This window comes from Dipteris shenzhenensis, chromosome 17 (assembly GCF_047967505.1).
Source record: "Dipteris shenzhenensis isolate YYH24624 ecotype China chromosome 17, Dip_SZ_1.0, whole genome shotgun sequence".
Taxonomy (NCBI): Eukaryota; Viridiplantae; Streptophyta; class Polypodiopsida; order Gleicheniales; family Dipteridaceae; genus Dipteris; species Dipteris shenzhenensis.
The window spans coordinates 1,378,966-1,400,243 of NC_141612.1; the positions used below are offsets into that span (position 1 = coordinate 1,378,966).

General features: G+C 47.3%; 1 protein-coding gene across 3 annotated transcripts in view; it reads left to right on the forward strand.

The window, feature by feature from the left end:
* The first annotated feature begins 2,144 nt into the window (after positions 1–2,144).
* The window catches only part of LOC147891504 (uncharacterized), an 82,918-nt gene continuing 63,784 nt past the window's right edge, over positions 2,145–21,278 (forward strand). For 2 of the 3 annotated variants that reach the window (XM_087388418.1, XM_087388419.1), the window contains exon 1: positions 2,145–2,539. In XM_087388418.1, the coding sequence (XP_087244544.1) occupies positions 2,382–2,539 (158 nt within the window). In that variant the 5' untranslated portion in view covers positions 2,145–2,381. The remainder of the gene's footprint in view (positions 2,540–21,278) is intronic. The other variant, XM_087388417.1, reaches the window with a different exon arrangement.

Genomic DNA, 21,278 nt, shown 5'->3' on the forward strand with positions numbered 1-21,278 from the left:
CTCTATAAGGTGTTGCCTTCTATCTTGTTTGGACTACTTAGATTGTTTGGGTAGTCTACATAGGGAAAGGTGATTAGCTGAAGAACAATAGACCCTTTTTGGAACATCCTTGTATCTCTGATCATTTAATGTAGGTGATATTTTATAATTAGTAAATATATACAAGCTTCTAAACTCAATCTTCTAAGAGTCTATTCCTCAAAGCAAGGTGGAAAAGTTGAGATGGCTCTGATTTATTTTAACACCTAAGTTGGAGCATGGTTGTGCTAAAATCCTCATGGCAATAGGACATAAAAGTTCACAACTAGCACTATTGATCATCCCACCATGTCCACATAGGTGTACTTGAGCTAGTGCTTGCACATTGGCAAATGTAAATAAATATTTATTTCATCAATCCTTAGCTAGCTCATTGTAGCACTTAGTGGACTTAGCATACGGTGGATAATACACCCTATAGAAGTCGTTTATGACCTAAGAACCTCTTCTCCCTTCATGTTCCACCACTCTAAATCAAGGAGGCTACCAACACTGTGCAGTGGACTATGAAAATTGAATGCACTAAAGTGAGGGCGAGAATACCACAACACTTGCTCATTGCACACTACATTGTGATGAAGAAGAAGAAGAAGAAGAATGTATGCTTCTTCATCCCTTAGGGTTAGGGTTCGGATTCTCGACCCTTATCTCTTTGTAGTCCTCTCTCTAGGAAGGTGCAATTTACACCATCCTAAACACCTTATGTTCCATGCATTTCGCATTGACAATGATAACCCAAAAGAAGTTACTTTAAGAAAATGCTCTCATAGAAAAAATTATCAAAAACAAAGTCGATTTAACTTCAACCAAGACATGGGTAGCTAAGCTGCATTTGTTTTTAGAATAGAGATCTTTGCTTTTATATTAAATTTGACCATGAAATGCTGTTCCTAATAATGGCCTTTTACCTTTGCCTAGAGTTGAAGACTTAATTAGGAGCATCCAACTTCTTCTCTTGAATAAAACTATAGTAGTTCTTGATAGATCCCAATGAAGTCTAAGGACACTCCAAAGGTAATTTTCCAAACTTAGAACTGGAATATACAAATTTACGGGAACATAGGCATGCATAGTAAAGGAAATCACCGAAGCTAAGAATCTACCAATATGCTAAGCATGTTCTAGAGAAAAATCAATGACATTTTTTGAAAACTTGATTCAACAAGGAGGGGCAATAGCATGCATAGATAATATTTTCATGAAACACATTAATAGTTAGAATATATTTTTGGTTAAAAGTAGCAAGCCTCAAGTTACTAATGAATGCTATGAGCACAACCAAGATTCTTTGCACAATTTTAAATTTCCAGGCACAAACAAAAGGCAAAGTTTTAGACACAAAATTCTCAAATATGCTTAGACATCAACCTTGATAAGGTGAAAGTAGTCACATATTTTCCCACTCCATCTTTGGCCAAGTAGCTACAAAGGTTTCTTGTAATGGTAGAGTCCTATGCATTTTTTTGGCAAATTTTATACAATCATCATTTTCTTTTGCAAATTGCTTCAAGAGGAAGTTAAGTGCCAAAGCATTTTCCATGTTTCAAAAGAATGGTAATATCTAACACAAATTTTGAGACAATTAAATTTCTTTCAACCACTCCAACTAAGAATGGATGCATCTAAAATGGGTATGTTCACAAGTAGTTCTATGTAGATTAAAGGTTTGAGTTTCCAAGCAACATGTAGATATTTCCAGCCTTGCAACATCTAGGAAATCTAATTAGCGAAATTATTCACAATTTGTGCCCATATCCTTTCATCTCAAGGTTCATACAGAAGGATCTATTGTATGTCACATACACAAGACAGCCACCTTGATTGTTCATTTCACAAGCCCTGCTCATTGAATACTTTCATACTTACCCTATCTCATAGGTGCTTTTGTTCACCTAAGATGCAACAAACTATCACCAACAAATAGGAACTCATAAAAGTGGTAAGCCATTCTAAATGGTCGCATGGGACCTCAGAAGGCCATTCGCACAAATCATTTCAAGGTAAAAAGTATGTCATTGTGTTGAAAGAAGACTTAACTCTATGGTGTAAAGCTCCATTTACTCCCTTTTCTTCCCTCTCCTTTTACATAGTTCTCTACTCTCGTGCTACTCCTGTGCTTGGAAATATATTGATTTGGTTTTTAAGTTTATGTTTTCCTAAAAGGGAGTAGAGGCTGTGCCACCTTATGTTAATATTTAAATTTGAACTCAAACGTTTCACAACGTTGCTACCGTCTTCCAACGTATGATCCCTAACAAGGAAGCATTCATGCTGGCATGTTAACTTGGATATGGAGATAATGAGTGGAACGCCTCTCACTCCTTTGCACGACTAGTGAACTTATGGCTCTCCTCAAATATGTGGTGATGCTGCATAAGGATGTGCCTCGCGCCGCTCGCTTCTATGCCGATGGCCTAGGTCTTACAGTCAATGTGTGCACCAACAGGTGGGCAGAGCTTCAGTCTGGTCCGTTCAAGCTCGGCCTGATGCAAGCACACAGGTATGCTATTATGCCAATCAAATTGTGGTGATGTAATAATCAATCTGTATTCTTGGTTCTGAATTTAGTCGCAGAAAGCATTCGATGGCCTTGCAAAATCATATTCAAGACTTTTGTTCTGCGCTTGGTCGTCGGTTGCTGTGTTGCGGGCTGCTCCCAGTGCACTTTTTGCCAACTCGAGTCAGGTGGTGTGCCAAAGAGTCATAAAGTTGGCGTGCAGATGTGGTGCAGATAATACTTGCAACAGTCTACTTAAAATGAATTGAAAGAAAACATCAAATGAGGTAAGAGATGCGACATCATGGAATGGCAACAAGAGAGCATTCTATTGCTGCTGAACTGGAAAGACAACCTGGCGCATGAATACAAGCTGTACATCCCGACATGGCCGCTAGGAACTGACTATGAGGGCACCTCTAGGTCCGAATCCATGACTGCTGCCCCTGGCTGCATGCTCGACTGCTGCTGCTTCCTAGCTGGCTCAATGCTGCTCGGCTGCTAGCTGCTGCGATGGTCCCTTCTTACGGGCCTATCCCCCCCTCCCCTCGCCCAAAAACCACCGTGCGCCCCACGTACCTAGCCTCTCCATACAGGTAGAGTACACAGTCCAGCCACCCTCCCACACCATACATGTAGGGTACACAGCCTCTCCTATTTAGAAAGAATGTACATTCATAGCCGCCCCAGACTGGAGCAGCTACTACTCAAAATAGTGATGAAACACTTCCAGCTGGGTCAAAGGAAGATCCAAAGAGAATGCTTATCATGGAGGCTGCGAAGATGTCTTGTATCTGCGTTTGTCGAGTTGTCTCACGTTGCGGTGGGGGACGCGGTCTCCTCGCTCTCTAGACTCTCTGGGCTATGTCTAGGGTGACCCCTCGTCTCTATCGGTCTCCCTTGAGGAAAGCTGTGATAGGTCAGACCTCAATAGAGTGTATCCTAGGGGCTCTCTGTCGCACATGTGGCCTTTGCGTCCCTCTCTTGGTGATACTGTGCCGGCTGCTCATCCAGATTGCTCTCATGTCGGCTAGCTCCTCCTCCTCCATTCCCCTATGTTCGGAGGCTGACTCAAATGTATAGAAGTCTGTGACGTGTCGCTGTGCCGGGTCACCCTCTATGTCCTGTAGTGGTATGACCATCCCTTGTTGCTCTCTGATCTGTCGTAGAAGCGTCTCCTTGTGTTGCCGCATCTCCATCAAATAAAGCCCGATACAGACTTGGTCATGGAAATGGATCAGTCGTGACAAAGGACCGAAGCCACTCCCCTCTAGGTAGAGACAGTGTGTTAGAGAATAGGAGGGAATGAATCACTCAAACCTCCACCCAAGATCTCTCCAACTCTTACACACACTCAACTCAGATAGATGATCACAGATGCAATAAACACTCACTCAGAAATAACTTGGACGGAGAGAGAGAGAGAGAGTATATTCATCCACCGGATGGTGGGTCCATTGGAGGGCCAATCGGCATTCAAATTCTGCATGCATCGCACACATTTGCATTTTCGAAAAGTGTGGATCTTCACACAACTCACCACAGCACATACTTCTCAGCAAAACAGGGTAGCCGAGAGGAAGCATAGAACCACCACAGAGACAAGGCTTGCTATGCTCCGAGGGAGGAACCTTTCTAAAGCCTATTGGAGTGAAGCTATCAATACAGCCGTACACATTCTCAACAGGACCAAGATGAAGGCCATCAGGACAAGACTCCATATGAGGCATTTTATGGTAAGAAGCCCTCTATCAGTCATCTTCGCATTTTTGGTTCTAAAGCATGGGTGCATGTGCACAAGGAAGACAGGACCAAGCTTGATTTTCGGAGCAGAAAATGTATCTTTGTTGGGTATAGCGAAGAGTCCAAGGCCTATCGACTCTTCGACCCAGTAAAGAAGCAGATCCTTATCAGTCTAGATGTGGTTTTCGAGGAAAAGGAACCTTAACCCCAGGAAGAGCCTCAGATTGAGGAGGAGGAGATTATTCAACCCCCGAACCCACCCCGCCCCAGGTTGACCATCCAAATGATGGCGAAATCAGAAGCTGATGTTCCACAAGATACTGAGAAAGCAGGATGTTCCAGAAGCAGTTCCAGTTCCTCCTCCCACTGAGAAGCAGAAAAGGTTGCCCCAATGGTACCTCGGGTCACCGAATTACTTGAGAGTAGCAGTTCCGGATTGCGTCGGTCCCAACGTCTTCAAAAGACCCCATCCGTGAATTTTGCATTGGTGGCTCAACTTGACGAGCCAAGGACCTTCGAGGAGGCGAAGGACAATCCAGAATGGCAGGCTACCATGAAGGCAGAGATGGATGCTATCCTGAAGAACAATATCTGGGACTTAGTAGCGAGGCCCCCGCGACGGAAAGTCATCGGCACTAAGTGGGTATACAAACTTAAATTCAAATCAGACGGCAGCTTGGATAAGTATAAAGCAAGGTTAGTGGTCAAAGGTTTTGCTCAAACTGAAGGCATGGATTTTGATGAAACTTTTGCTCCCACAGCTCGCATGGTTACTATCCGGACAGTGATTGCCCTTGCTGCCCAATTCCATTGGCCTATTTTTCAAATGGACGTGAAGTCCGCATTCCTTAATGGAACCCTGGAGAAGGAGGTGTACGTAGAAGAGCCACAAGGCTTTCAAGATCCAGGGTCCCCATTAAAAGTCTGCAGGTTGAAGAAGGCGTTATACGGGCTGAAACAGGCCCCCAGAGCTTGGTACCAAAGGATAGATGTATTCTTGCAAAAGATAGGGCTAAGTCAAAGCCCTTCTGAGGCAAACCTCTACTTGTTCAATGAGAAGGGGTTGCAATTGGTACTCATCCTCTATGTTGTGATCTTATCTTGACAGGTGACCATGTCAAGAAGATTTCCCAGATCAAGGAGCTACTCATGACTGAGTTTGAAATGACCGACCTTGGGTTATTACACTACTTCCTTGGGATAGAAGTGAAGCAGGCCAAAGATAGGATCTTCATTTCACAGGAGAAATATTGTAGAGAACTTCTGAAGAGATTTCAGATGGAGGATTGCAGGACAGCAGTAACTCCCATGGAGGTCGGGCTCAAGCTAAGTGTTCACGACACATCTCAGCCGGTCGATACTCCTCTGTACTGACGATTGGTAGGAAGCTTGCTTTACCTTACCAATACTCGACCTAATATTTGTTATGCAGTTGGGCTATTATGCCAGTTCTCTGCTTCTCCCAGGACGAGTCATTGGGATGCAGGTTTACGGGTGCTGAGGTATCTAAAGGGTACTTGCACCTACGGGATCACCTATACCAAAGGCATCGAACTACGCGGGTTCTATGACAGTGATTAGGCGGGTGATGCTGACACCAGAAGATCAACAACAGGGTATTGTTTTTTACTTGCATCTGGTGCCATCTCTTGGCTGAGTAAGAAACAACCCACAGTGGCCCTTTCATCTACAGAGGCAGAGTACAGAGCCGCGTGTACAGCAGCCTGTGAGACACTGTGGTTGAGGTGGATTCTGGAAGACATGGACGTGTGTCAGGAGGACGCAACAATGCGAATGTGCGACAATCAGAGTTGCATAGCCATTGCCAAGAATCCAGTGTACCATGCGCGGACCAAGCACATCGAAGTTCATTACCACTTTGTCCGAGAGCTCATCATCGATGACGTGATCGAGCTCATGTACTGCCCGACTGCCGACAACTTGTCCGACCTCTTCACGAAGGCACTCCCTCGAGAACAGATGGAGCACCTCATCAAACGCATGGGGATTTGCCCACAGTTGTGACATTGAGGGGGGGTGTTAGAAACTCACTGTGCCCACCTGTGAGCCCCTGATTTGAGGGGACAAGGGGCAGTGAGAGGTAGGGGGGCTGGGAGAGAGAGACTCAGGTTAGAAACAGAGGCAGAAAGAGGCGACCAGCACACGGGCTGGTCACTTCCTGCAACAGCAGGAAAACAGGGGCCTTAGGCCTCACTTGGAGGTGCCTACAGCTGCGCAGACTGGCTGCACAGGGCACCCTTAAATAGGGGCCTGTGGCAGGCCAAGTCGACCCAACCAGGGCCACCGACCAGGGCCAACCCTGGTCGGTTTTCTAGGGCCCACCTGGTCGGCCACCAGACAGGGTACCGACCTTGCTGGTCGGTCAACTCAAGGGGCCTGGGCAGTGCCTATAAAAGGTCCACTCCTTCATTGTTTCTAGCATCCAGTGCAAGACTGAAAGCCTCCTTCCAAGGCTGTGCTGTGCACTCATATCTGGAGCAGTTTGTGAGAGAGAGAGTCCTTCAGTATTCTCCAGCACTTTGCTGTATTTTGTATTGCTCCCTGTGAGCTGTTGCGCTCTCGTGAGAGTACTTGTTTCTTTTTCGACCTACATGCAAGGTGGGAGAGAGATGATGGATGAATGCAATGTGGTAGAGAGAATGCTACGTGAGATTCACAATGAAAGGGTGATACCCTTTCATTAATGCCCCTTGAGATCACTCAAGTTCCATCTTCCCATTTACACCTACCCTTATCCTATGACCCATGCACCTACCATTCAATGCACTCTAGTGCACCCTTTCCCTTTCCTATTGCCCCTAGGACCTAGACACGCGTGTGCACATCTTTATTACTAATCATTGGCCAATGTTACATAGTTTTGGCGGTACTGTTTACACCGCTTGATCGATCATAAATACAAACATATAACTGCACCATCAAATTGGCGCCTAACAATAATAAGGTTCTAATGACTATTAATTAACTAAATAATCATTTCTCTTGTCATGACACTCCCTCCTGCTTGAATGAGCAGAAGTCCTCTTCTGGATTATTACTTGTCTCTTCCTCTTACATGCACTTTCTCTTGTTACTTCTGCCATTGCATCGCCTCTTTGTAATCTGCGAGTATCTGTGGAAAATCTGTAAAGAACTCTTCTTCCATCCATTGTGCATCACTAGCTGGCTGGTTTTTAAACTTCAGTAAATACATATATCTCTTCTTTCCACGAGTACTCTTCTCTTTACGGTACACGATCTGTTCCGGAGTAAGAACTTCAGTCCCATCTACCTGCTCAATAACCTGTGACATATCCTTTGCAAACTGGTCAGCAGCAAAAATTCGCTCCATACGAAGTTGATGATAACCAGATTTCAAATCCAATTTGCTAAAAACTTTAGCACCTTTAAGCATATCCAATAAATCATCCACTCTTGGAATCGGATACCGGTTCTTAATCGTAAGTTTATTCAAAGCACGGTAATCTATACACATACGATATGATTCATCCTTCTTCTTAACCAATAATACAGGTGCTCCAAATGGAGAACTGCTTGGTCGAATCAGGCCTTTTTGCAACAGATCTTCAATTTGTTTTTCTACCTCCTCCATTTCTATCCTGTTCATCCTGTATGGGGCTCTACATGGAGGAGAAGCTCCTGGCTCTAAGTCTATGGCATGATCATCTTCTCTCTCCCTAGGCAATTCGAATGAGTCATCTCTTGAAAATCGATCCTCATAAGCTCTAAGGAACTCATTTCTCTTCCGATCTTCTTTTGAGATATGAAGATCTTGTGAATCCCGTATATACACAAGATTACAATCTACCCCTCTTTTTACCAATCTTTTCGCTTGGGTAGGAGTAATCAATGGAATTGTATACACGTCCCGATCGCCTACGATCCTTATGTACAAAGCAACAATGATGAGTATGAGGATGAATAGCAGGGTTAAAATCATACCGCCATGGTTTACCTAGAATCATGTCAACGTCTTGTAAAGGGGCTTGTAAAGGGGCTACTAGAAAATCCCTTCGATCTCTATATTTTTGTATACGAAAAGGAATATTCCGTACTATGGATGTGTCTTCTTCATGGTGTCCCCTAAAAGCTCATGAAAGCGACATGTTTTTTATAGGTTCTGGTTTAAGATGGAGTAATTTTGCCAATCTATCACTTACTAGGTCATAATTACATCCATCATCTAGGAGAACCACTATTCTCTGTCCATTCACGAATCCATACACCTTAAAGATCATGAGGCCCAAAGGTATTGGCTGAATGGACAGCATTCACTATTGGCTCAATAGTCACAGTAGATTTCGAGGGTGACAAGGTAGAAGCCTCACCCTCCTGCTTGGATGCCTTGGCTTTCCCTTTTACTGAATTCGTCTTGGCAATCTTAGCCAAGAGAATGGGACACTTATGCCATACGTGCCCTGGCTTATGTTTCTTAAACCCGAAACATCTTCCTTCCTTAATCAAGTGCCTCTTCTCTTCGTCAGTCATAGAAGGAAATGGCACCCATCTAGGACGTGATTGGCTGTTCACATTCCTTACAAGAGCTTTACCCTTCCCTTTATTATTCTTAAACCGGTTTGGGTTCCTAAAAGTGGGTATATTGTTGGTCTTAGATGATGACCCATCCTCCTTATTGAAGGGTTTACGAGGATTCAATTTCCTCTTGGCTATTTCAGCTAGGTTAGTGAGGTCCTTAAGCGTGTTCGGGTTAAACATTTCAACCTCGTACCTTACTTTTGGGCTTAAAGCTGCTAAATACTTCTTTCTCCTAGCTTCCTCACTCTTTTCGGGTAACTCTAGAGAGAGTTTCCAAAATCTGGCTGTAAAATCTGCATTACTCTCATTATCGAACTGCGTAAACCTCTCCCAACGAAAGGTTAGGTTCTCTTCATGCCTCGGTGGCATGAAAGTGGCTTTCAGTTGCTCCACGAATTTAGCCCATTCATGAATAGGCTCTTTTTCTGTTTGTGACAAGGACCACCACATTAGAGTATCCTTCTGCAGATGCAATGTGGCAAGAGCAAGCTTCTCTTGCTCGGTCTTGTCTTGATGGGCAAAGTATAGTTCAAAATGACGAATCCAATTGAGGATTTTGTCAGCCTCCCTTGCCCCATCATATTTGGGGAACTCAATTCTCTCTCGCGGTTGGAATTTGGACCTCTTAGAAGGGGTACTCAACTCTTCATCCCCGAAGTTTAAAGTCCTCTTAGTCCCTAACCTTGTCATAATGGACCGCTCAATCATATTGCTAAGCTGGAAAACCAGCTTATCAACCGTCTCCTCTCTTCCTCTTGCACGTGGATTATAATCCATGTGTATTGGGTTTTGAGTTGAAGGCGTGAACTCATCCCCTTGTTCTTGGCTGGTGTCATTTCTTCTTTCATTACGAAAGGAGAACTCCCTATCAAGAGGTTCTTGAAGGAGAGATTGCTGTGAATCTATTTGTGGGTTATCATACTCAAGATGTGTATAACTCTCACCTAATCCATCCTCTTCAAGAGGGGGTGAAGGTGTTCTTTCTCTCTCTCCTTGGGGTAATGGAGGAAAAGGAATAAGTTCATTGTTATATGTCCCTTCCCCTTCCATTCTTTCCTTTTAGTAATACAAGAGAGAAAATGTCTTGCTGTAATTTCAAAAAAAAAGGTTTATTCTACAGCAAACGTCAAGTGTTGTAGAGTTGGCGGTACTTATCCGACTCTTGCTTCGTTTGTGTTGAGAAGACAGTTAAAATGACCTCCTTTCCCTTCTCTTTCAAGCTTTTCTTCTTGTATTTCTGCTGTAAACTGGTACGCTCCGTTTGGGCTACTTGTTTTGAGCGGATTGGAGCTCTAGATACTGTTATAGGGGGTACTTGATGGGTGGATCACTCCCTTAAAATCTTATTCCGATCCGACTTTCCGTTGGGGAGAATGGGGGATCCCTTTTCCTCACGGTTTAAGGATTTTAAGGGTACATTCACATGGGGGGGGGGCGGGGGGCAATTCACCCCGTGAGGACACCCCGTTCACCGTTGAAGACCAGAAATTTTCAGAAAAATCCCTTGTCTCAGAACCTTGAGATCGGTCAGTCGTGATCCTTTTCCGCAAACCTCTCTTGCGACTTCCGTCGTCCGCAACTGTCGCCCTCTTCTCGTCCCGCTCGTGGATCGTCACTGCTCTGATACCAAATGTGAAGATCCACACTTTTCGAAAATGCAAATGTGTGCGATGCATGCAGAATTTGAATGCCGATTGGCCCTCCAATGGGGAGGAGCGCCCTCGTGAGAGTACTTGTTTCTTTTTCGACCTACATGCAAGGTGGGAGAGAGATGACGGATGAATGCAATGTGGTAGAGAGAATGCTACGTGAGATTCACAATGAAAGGGTGATACCCGTTCATTAATGTCCCTTGAGATCACTCAAGTTCCATCTTCCCATTTACACCTACCCTTATCCTATGACCCATGCACCTACCATTCAATGCACTCTAATGCACCCTTTCCCTTTCCTATTGCCCCTAGGACCTAGACACGTGTGTGCACATCTTTATTACTAATCATTGGCCAATGTTACATAGTTTTGGCAGTACTGTTTACACCGCTTGATCGATCATAAATACAAACATATAACTGCACCATCAAATTGGCGCCTAACAATAATAGGGTTCTAATGACTATTAATTAACTAAATAATCATTTCTCTTGTCATGACAAGTTGTCGCTTGATCCCATGCTTGCGACAACTGTCTCCTTTTCAACTCTGGCCTTCCAGTCCTTGAACTTCTCGAAAGCCTGTGACTTTTTAGCCAAACAATATACCCAGGTCATTCTACTGAAATCATCCACAAAGAGAAGTGAGTACCTGGATCCTGCCCACGATGCTGTAGACATTGGGCCACAAATGTCGGCATGAACCAACTCAAGTGGTTTGCTGGCCCGAAACGAGGCCTCTTGTGGGAACTTATCCCTGTGCTGCTTGCCTTCTAGACAAGCCCTACAGACATCATCCTTGCCTGTAATTGGTGGAAGTCCATCCACCATCTTCGACTTTGACATTTCGGCCAAGATTCCATAGCTGACATGACGGAAGCGCTCATGCCAAAGTTTGGACTTTCCGTTGTCTTCATGAACCAACATTGCACTGAGGCGGTACAGTCCGTTCTCTTCAACTCCTTGAGCCACCATCTGTCCATTTGCTTTGGATGTCACGGTGACCTTGCCATCTTGAAAGAGAACTGCCATGTTGTTTTTGTCCATCTGACTTACGGACAGTAAGTTCTTGCAAAGGTTGGGTACATAAAGTACTCTAGAGTTATCCTTCTCCTCACTCGCGGTTGTAATGAAAGGAATGCTAGCGATGCCCTTCACAGGACACGTCCGGCTATCCCCGACAGAAACTTTGGAATTCGGGTGTGTACTTTCCATGGTTTTGAACCAAGTCCTTTTGTTGGACATGTGCTTGGAAGCACCGCTGTCAACATACCAACCCTCTTAACCTTCACTGACTGCATATGTTGAACAATGTTCACTGATTAAAAACAACTGTCCAGTCGTCACATTGGCATAATCATTCTTAGGCTCTTCTTTGTTCCTGGCTTCTCTCTTCCGCTTCTGATCCGCCTTCTTCTTTCGGCATTCTTTGGCGGAGTGGCCAAGCTTTTCATAGTAATAGCACTACATTTTCTTCTTTCGGTCAGTGTCCTGTGACTTCTTGAACTCCTTTGGCTTGCCTTTTTTAGGCTTGTCTTTGGCCACTAATGCCTTCTCGTCGGTTTGCGTAAAGAGTTTCTCTCGAGCCTCCTTTTGAAGCAGGAGTGGAGCAAGCTCCTCAAAGGTGATTGGCTTAGTCCGTTGACCCGCAATGACCGTAGTCACAAAACTTTTGAAACTCCGTGGCAACTTGTGGAGTGTGAACAACGCCAATTGACTCGAGTCCACCTTCTGACCAACTGCTGCGAGCTGGTCCCGCACGACTTTCACCTTTGTCAGATGGTCATGCACACTATCACCCTCATTCATATCAAGACTATAAAGCTGATGCTGAAGAGTAATGATACGGGCTGCATTATCGGTTTCATACAGCTCCTTCAGTATGGCCCACGCCTCTGAAGAGATCTCTGCCAACTGGATATGAGGAATCACAGCATCTGCTGTCGTGCCAATTAGCATTGCTAAGGCTTGAGCATCCCTCTCCTCCCATGCACTGAGTTCATCCGCATTTGCTTCAACTAAAACTTCACCTCTTTTGTCCACAATGTCCTCCGGCTTCTCCTCGGTCCCAATCACTATCTTCCACAGCTTCCGTGCCAACAGATGGCTTCGGATCTTGACTTTCCAGATTGGATAGTTCGTCCCATTGAGCTTTCCAGCTTCACCAAAATTGGGAATAAATGAAGAAGGAAGATGACTGGAGAAGGAGGAAGGATGAGCAGTGGGTGTAGAGGCTTCTGAACGCTGATCAATCTCGATGAATAGCAAACTGAAAAACTGAAGCAAAAAAGATGTACTGACCTCCTGTGCTAGCCTAAGCTGAAAACAGAATCGCCTTTCTGCCAAGGGACTCCTTCCTTCAGAGAGTGCTTTGATGAAGAAGAGTTGAGAGCTTATGGCTCTGATACCATGTTAGAGAATAGGAGGGAATAAATCACTCAAACCTCCACCCAAGATCTCTCCAACTCTTACACACACTCAACTCAGATAGATGATCATAGATGCAATAAACACTCACTCAGAAATAACTTGGACAGAGAGAGAGAGAGAGAGTATATTCATCCACCGGATGGTGGGCAGAAAAAACAGCTCACAGGGAGCAATACAAAATACAGCAAAGTGCTGGAGAATACTGAAGGACTCTCTCTCTCACAAACTGCTCCAGATCTGAGTGCACAGCACAGCCTTGGAAGGACGCTTTCAGTCTTGCACTGGATGCTGGAAACAATGAAGGAGTGGGCCTTTTATAGGCACTGCCCAGGCCCCTTGAGTTGACCGACCAGCAAGGTCAGTACCCTGTCTGGTGGCCGACCAGGTGGGCCCTAGAAAACCGACCAGGGTTGGCCCTGGTCGGTGGCCCTGGTTGGGCCGACTTGGCCTGCCACAGGCCCCTATTCAAGGGTGCCCTGTGCAGCCATTCTTCGCAGCTGCAGGCGCCTCCAAGTGAGGCCTGAGGCCCCTGTTTTCCTGCTGTTGCAGGCAGCGACCAGCCCGTGTGCTGGTCGCCTCTTTCTGCCTCTGTTTCTGGCCTGAGTCTCTCTCTCCCAGCCCCCGTACCTCTCACTGCCCCTTGTCCCCTCAAATCAGGGGCTCACAGGTGGGCACAGTGAGTTTCTAACACAGTGGTAGCGTCCCGAATCTCGTAGTAGGCTGGACAAACACAAAGAAAATGCTCCTCTGTCTCAACCGCACCCAGCGTACATAGTGTGCAGACCCGTTGCTCTCTGGGTATATCCGCTGCTCTCCCTGCCTCGATCCATAGAGCTTGGGTTTGGATTTAAAGTCTTTAATAAGTGCTTTTCCATCTCTGTAGACAGCCCATTTAACTTCTTTGCAAGCGTCCTTCCTTTTGTTCAGCTGTGTGCACTTCATCTTGAGCTGAATTGAGGTGAGCTCCTCTGAGATCCATACTTCTTGCCTTCCTGTCATTGAGCACCATGTTAGCTTGCATCCCAATAGGAGCCATAATAGAAAGAAAGAAAGAAAGAAAGAAAGTTTATTAAAGTCTTCGGAAGACTGATGGGTCTATGAGACTGAAAAACCTGGTACAAACGAGTTGTGAGGGTGGACCTACTAAACTAGCATCCACACCAATGCAGAATGGTAGTACTAAGTACTAAGTACAACATAGTCATGTCGGTGGTCAACTATATATCAATCTCATCATCATCCCCATCATCCTCATCATCAAGACATCAGGGTGGATGAGGCAATGGAGGCATGAAATCGGCGATAGAGTGCTGTCGGTCGCTCACGGGTGCGGCCTTGGGATGTCTCCGGGTCATAGCTCTACGCCTAACAAGGGCTACAGTAACCCCTGTCAGCTGGGTTGTGACTCTAAACAGGGAGGGGATATCCCCAAGTGTAATCTGCTCGTCAACCCTTTGTTTGAGCTGTCGGGTCATTGGCTCTGGGTCACGGTAATGTCGAGGCCTCATCTCGTGGGGGTCCATGTGATCTGGTTGAAAGAACTCCGTGATAGAGCTTTGAGAGGGAGCAGCCAAGGAAGAAGTCTGCTCCTGTCTCCGTGATCGAAGTATCCTCTCGCGGTGCCGGAGTACCTCATGAATGAAGCCTGCCAACATCTCTGGTCTAGGTAGGAGAGGAATCGGGCCAAAACCCCATAGCTATCTCTGAAGAGGCAGTAGAAACGCCCTCGGATCTCATAGTAAACAGGACACGTGAAGATGAAGTGCTCCTCTGTCTCAACCTCCTGCATGTCACATAATGTGCATATGCGTCTCTCCCTGGGTAGGTGCTCTGTTTTGCCGCTCTCAACACGAAGTCTATGTGAAGAGACCCGGAAGTGCCCAATATAGATTTTTCAGTGAGTGGGATAAGTAGATCTGTGTGTATCCTGGTGGGTCAGTGAAACCCTCTTTTGTGATATGTAAGTAGTGATCTCTATAGAAGCTAAGCTTCACTGGGAGTTCGCTCGGTCCCAACCAGGTCCGGAATGTGTGTAGCTGTAAGAGATCCTCACGGATAACCTGGTTGACCTCGTGTGATAGGAGGACAATGGAACCACTGAAACCAGCCTCAACAACGTAAACGGTGGTGGGATCCACGTAAATACAGCATATACAGTAAATAGACAAGTAAATTTGCAACACACCACAATGGGGAGCTAGAGCGCTCCTACTCAGAAACAAAGACACCAATTGGCTCCAAACGTTGGCACCCCTTGCGGTATTTATTTAACATTCACATGAAGCCAAGAGGCTGATTACAAAGGTCTATAGGAAGTTGCTCCATAGGCAAACCGACGCCCTTAGACTTCCCGTCCAGCCCACCTTGTAATTCCTTGCTCAACTTCAAACGGTGAACGGCATCCAATCACTAGACAATCCTGTATCCTCAGCCAACGAAAGCATGCAACAGAGACCCTAATAGCATCCACTGTCTGAACCACTCCTGCAATCACACAACCAAGTGCCCAACAAGCCAAACACGGCTGAACAACTAAGACAAAGCCCTCAACAGCTGAACTCTGGTGATCAAACAACCAAACACTTCCCAGCGGGTTGCCTCAGTCTATAGCCTCCGTGGCCACTACCCAATAGCATAAATCAACCCTTCTTCGTGAGGAAAGAAACCCAAACGCAATAACTAGCCAGCAACCAACCTGGGAACGGCAAAAGCAAGCAAAGACAAGTCTTCTTCTACGTGGAATCCACAGAAGAGAGGTCACCCTGGCTGGAAAACCCTAGATCCTATGGAGATAAGCTGATTTTGCTCTGGCACAGCCCCAAACACAGCTTAGAAGCGAACACCCACACTTGGAAAGTTGCCAAAGTCAATTGGCACAGATCGGAAGCCTCTAGAATCAAATCGCAATCTTCCTGCACAGCCTAGACAGCCCATAAATAGAATCGCAATACCGGCACCCTTGGTAGAAATCGCAATCTATAGCAGGCCCTGGATCTGGTTCGTTTTCCTCTGGCAAGCTCCGAAAGCTCCTGGTAATCTGCGATTTTGCTCTAGCAGCACCTGACAGGCTCTATCAGCTGACAATTGATGATCTGGCTCCTTCTGAAATTGATTTGGCCAACTGAACCCACAATAAGAGCTCTGGGCCCCTTTCGTAGTCTTGTGCTAAAAATAGTAGTTTTTAATTGCACCACTCTTTTGGCCCCCCTGTTGCACACTTTGGCCCTAGGAATTAATTGCCTAGTAATTGGGCGCACATTCACTATTTTCAAGGGCCCACTAGGAATTTTAATTCCCCAAGTCTTGCCCCATGGCCAGACCCTCGCGCCCTAGAGGCTCAAGGCAGTCACGCGCAAATTACGGGAGTCGCAAATCAAAAGTCCCATAGTTTCACGTCCTCCTGACAGGAGGGGAGAAAACGGAGCGTTTATGAGGTACTAGAAGGGAGGGAGTCTATCCATGTGGAGCCCCAGTCGCTCAAACCATCTCTCTGTGCGTGCATACCAGCATCTTTGGTCCCCTCTTGCTGAAAGTGCCATAGAAGAGGACAGTGCTAGCCATGGTAGCCTGCTGCGCCCAGAAGTGTAATCCCCATACTCCCTAACTCAGTACAGATACGTGATGACTTGAAATGTAGCATCTAGCTGTAATGGGGATGACCCAAACTCAGCTTGAATGGTCTGGTGAGGAATGGATGGCTTACTGCAAATCATCCGTGATAACATGAGAACTTGCAGCCGCTCCACACGAGCCTACTCTGTATCCGACAAGTCTCATAGTCGCACCCCGTGAGGGCTTCTGGAGACCTTAATCTCTCTCTCTCTCTCTCTCTCTCTCTCTCTCTCTCATTGGTCATTGCAGGAGCTCTCCGCTACCCCCGCCTCTACCTCCCGCTCCTCCGCTCCGCTCCGCTCATCCTCCCTTCGCTCAGCCTACCTACCCACCCTGCTCTACCCCTCTGTTGGCGCTGCTCCTCCCGCTCCAGCTCCTCCCTGGGCACTGCTGCAGCTACCTGCACCCCCCTTCTCGCTCCTCGCTCCCGCTCTCGCTCAGCCCCCCGCCCCTCGCTCCTGGTCAGCCCCCCGCCCCTCGCTCCCGCTCAGCCCCCCTTCTCGCTACCCGCAACCCCCCTTCTCGCTCCTCGCTCCCGCTCAGCCCCCCCTTCTCACTACCCGCACCCCCCCTTCTCGCCCCTCGCTCCCGCTCAGCCCCTCGCTCCTCGCTCCCCTCAACCACCCCTCACTCCCCTCAACCACCCCTTGCTCCTCGTTACCCCCCGCTGAGCCCCTCGCTCCCCGCTACCCCTCGCTCAGCCACCTCCCTCCCTCCTTTTCTGCTCATCCACCGCCTCCCCCCCCCACCCTCCCCTGCTCCCCTCGCCACTTTTTTTTTTTTTGGGGGGGGGGGAAAGGAAACCACAACCACCTTTAAAAAAAATAAAAAAAATCCTCGCCATCTTAGCCTCTCCTCCTTCTCCACCTCTTGGCTGCCTCTCCACTTCAGGCTTTTGCACTACCTCTCGACCACTGTGCACTGGACGTGCCTCCCATTATGGGGGGGGAACCGGTGCTCCCGCTCTCGGCTGAACATTTACACTAAGATCTGCACCCGCACCCCAAGAGAATGGGGGACAAAGCCAAGAAAGACGAAAATAACAACAACAAAAAAAAGCAAACGACACAACTGAATTTGGAGGATGTGAACTCACGTTACAACCGAAGTGGACTCGGGGTAAACAGCAAGGCAAAGGTAGGACCCGCCTCAGCTTCTTCAGCCTCTATCTCTACCTCAACCTCAACCTCAACTCCCGCTACAGTGTCAGTTTCGTTTTCAGCTCCAACCTCAGCTCCCTCTATCTCTATCTCTACTTCGACTTCAGTCCCCGCTTCAGGCCCAGCTCTAGTTCCAGTCTCAGCTCCATCTACATCTACGATCAGTGACATACTCATGCCCATGGCGCTGGTTGTTGTTCCCTTTTCCTCTTCTCTTGTTACAGCTCTTGCTCAGCTTATGACCCCTACTTCGGAGGTGTCATACACTGTGCCGCATTACGCTTCACTCTCTCCTCTCCCTCTCAGTCAGCCCACCCTCCCACACCCCGTTGGGACTGCCTCATCCATTCCACTGTCATCTCCGTTCCTCACTCAGCCACCGTTCAGTTTTCGGACTCAGTCCCACTCTTTCATGCCACAGTCACCACAGTTTCAGCATGGACATGGGTGGACTGACACATCAGAGGCCCGTGAGACCCTACTCACAGAGATACATAGTTTTCGTGAGTGTGAGATGGAGTTGGCTCGCTTCGCACGGGAGTAGGTCCGCTTCAACCAGGAGCAAAGCCGCATCATACAGGAGCAGGCTAGGGCCATTCGGGAGCAGGCGGGTCTTATTCAGGGACTCAGACAGGATATCATGTAACTCCGACAGGAGGTCACAGCCATACACACTGCCCCAGGGAGTACCCCTGTGGTCGAGGCACGGATTGCGAGCATGCAATCTGCTATTGAGGAGACTTCCAGATGGGTTGACGTGGCCAAACGGGAACCCGCAAGGGTCACCGTTTCAGCTACCCTCATGGAGCAGCAACAGAGAGCCAATAAGGCTCTCAACATCAGAGTACGCGGGATCCCACGCACTGAGGCTACACCGATGGTAGATGCGACTGCGTTCGTGACCGCTACCTTGGGTGTTGCTGAGCACAGGGTAGAGAGGGCATGGCGGGTGGGGAGAGATCTTAACCGAGAGCAACCCCCCTGATCATACGATTTCGTGACACTCAGGCACGACTTTCAGCTCTACGACACAGGTCAGTCCTTCGAGATCAGCCAGCGATCTCTATGGATGAGGACCTCACACCTCTACAGGTTGAGGAGAGGTGCTCTTTGCTGCAGCAGCGGCATCAAGCATGAAAGGAGGGGAAGTGGGCAGTGGTATGAGAGGGACGACTTCTTACAGGTCCCCATAAGACACCTGCCCCCTCCCCTACATAGGGAAGCGGGGCATATGAGACTCAGATATCTGAGACCCTGTCCTGCACCATTTGGAACTGTAATGGTATCTTATGATCAGAACTAGGGAACTTCTTGAAATCCTATACAAGCCACGACATAGTCTTCTATACAGAGACACATCAGAGTCGAGAGCGTTCTCTCCCAATAGTGAGCGGATATACATGAGAGTGTGCCTACAGAGATGAGACGAGGGGTACAGGAGTTCGAGGTTCAGGTGGAGTTGCAGTCCTTTTCAGATCCACACTTCGGGGAATCATTTCAGTAGAGCATAGAGATACACATTCCAGATTTCTTTGGATCCGGATACGACACACGGACAGTCTGGATCTGTTTGTCGCAGTTTGCTACTTTCCCCCAGAGACCTCCCACTTTGCCAGAGATATTCGAGGTGATGATGAGACATCCCCATTTGCTGCCCTTTATCAGTTCATCGTTGACTTTTCTAGCCGCGGAGAAGTCCTTCTAGTGGGGGACTTCAACGCGAGGACAAGGGCCCGTCAGATACCACTTCTTGATTTCAGAGTTGATTCCACTCTATTGGCAGATGTTGACCTTGAGGAGGCAGGTATGCTACGGGTTTCGGCTGACAGGCGAGGTTCACTCTCATCCTATGGGCAGGCCCTATTAGACCTAGGCAGAATACATGATCTGATTATCTATAATGGTCTTGACAGATGGCCCGCTTTAGGTGGTTTCACATGCTTTCCACATGGGGGGGGCTCCAGTGTTGTTGATTACATCATGGGATCCCCTGTCTTCACATCTCGCATTACTGACTTCACAGTAGCACCTCTCCCCACAGGGGTTGATCATACATACCTTTTCTTTCGCATCTCCACCTCCCTTCGCACAGCACCTTCCACCCCACTCAGTGCTTACTCCACCTACCACGATATACGTTTTGATTGGATCACTCACCTTCTTACTCTGGCCGTCTGTACATACTTCTCGCTTATATTGACTTCATACCCCTTTTAGAGGATCATGCTGCCCTTGTCACCCGCTCACTACAGGAGGCTGCCATTCACGCTTTTCCCCACACCACCCGCTCCACCCGCCCACCACCCCTTGGAACCGTACCCTGTAATAGTTGGTACGATGATGAGTGTAAGGCCTTACGCCGTCAACTTAGATTCGAAACCAGAAACAGTCTTCCGAGCGCACCGGATACGCTACGTGAATACCATAGATTGGTACGGAGGAAGAAACTAGACTTCGTTCGTCGAAACGAGCAGGAGCTACTGAACATTTTGTTTAGTAACAACTCTAAGGACTTCTGGCGGAGATTTCTAGAAGGACGGTCCCCTCCGCCACTCACTGACACCCAGATCTGGTTTGATTATGCATGCACACTTTATGACATCCCAAATCAGCCAGTCCCTAGCCTCTCACACATGCCTCCTCCCACATCATGCACCCTCTTGACTAGAGGAGTGGTAAAGGATGCTGTAATGAAACTTCATAATGGCTGAGCGAAGGATCATGAGGGACTATGCACTGAGTTCATTGCATATGGGATTAACCTCCTAGCCTCGATCTTAGCAAAGCTTTTTAATGAAGCGGTTTGTTTAGGATTTCCACACACTTGGACCATTAACACTATCTCACCCATCCACAAGGCAAGGGATCCCATGAGCTCGGAGAACTACAGGACCATTATGATTGGACATGTCATGTCCAAGATTTATGCATCAGTACTTGACTCTGAGGTTAGCAGACTTGCAGAGTGTCGAGGACTCAAAGCAGCAGGACAAGCCGGATTTCGGCGTGATCATGGAACCATGGACCACATTCTGAGGCTCAGATGTATCATTGAGGCGGTGAGGTCACAGAAGCAGAGGGTTTATTGTTGCTTTGTGGATTTTCACAAGGCATTTGACACGGTCCCGAGAGCCCGCCTCATACGGTGCCTATAGGACTTGGGTTATGACCAGGAGATCATTTGGGTTGTCATGGCACTTTACGAGAGAGTTTCTGGCAGAGTTCGAGTAGGATCCGGGTGGACAAACTAGATCATGAGTACCATCGGGGTCAAACAAGGGTGTCCTTTGTCGCCTACCTTGTTTGGCCTCTACATTGACGAGCTTGAGACAGTGATGCAGACACAGGGGGATGTAGGTTGCTCTCTTGCGGGCACGTTGATCCAGATTTTGCTCTATGCAGATGACGTGGCTCTCTTGTCTTCCTCAGCAGAGGGGCTTCAGAGACACCTAGATGCACTACAGTCCTTTTGTGAGTCTCATGATTTGAAGGTCAACCTGGGTAAAACTATGGTCATGATCTTCAATACATCTCGAGCCATCATGCGTCAGGAGCAGTTCATATTTGCGGGGTCATCTGTTGAGATAG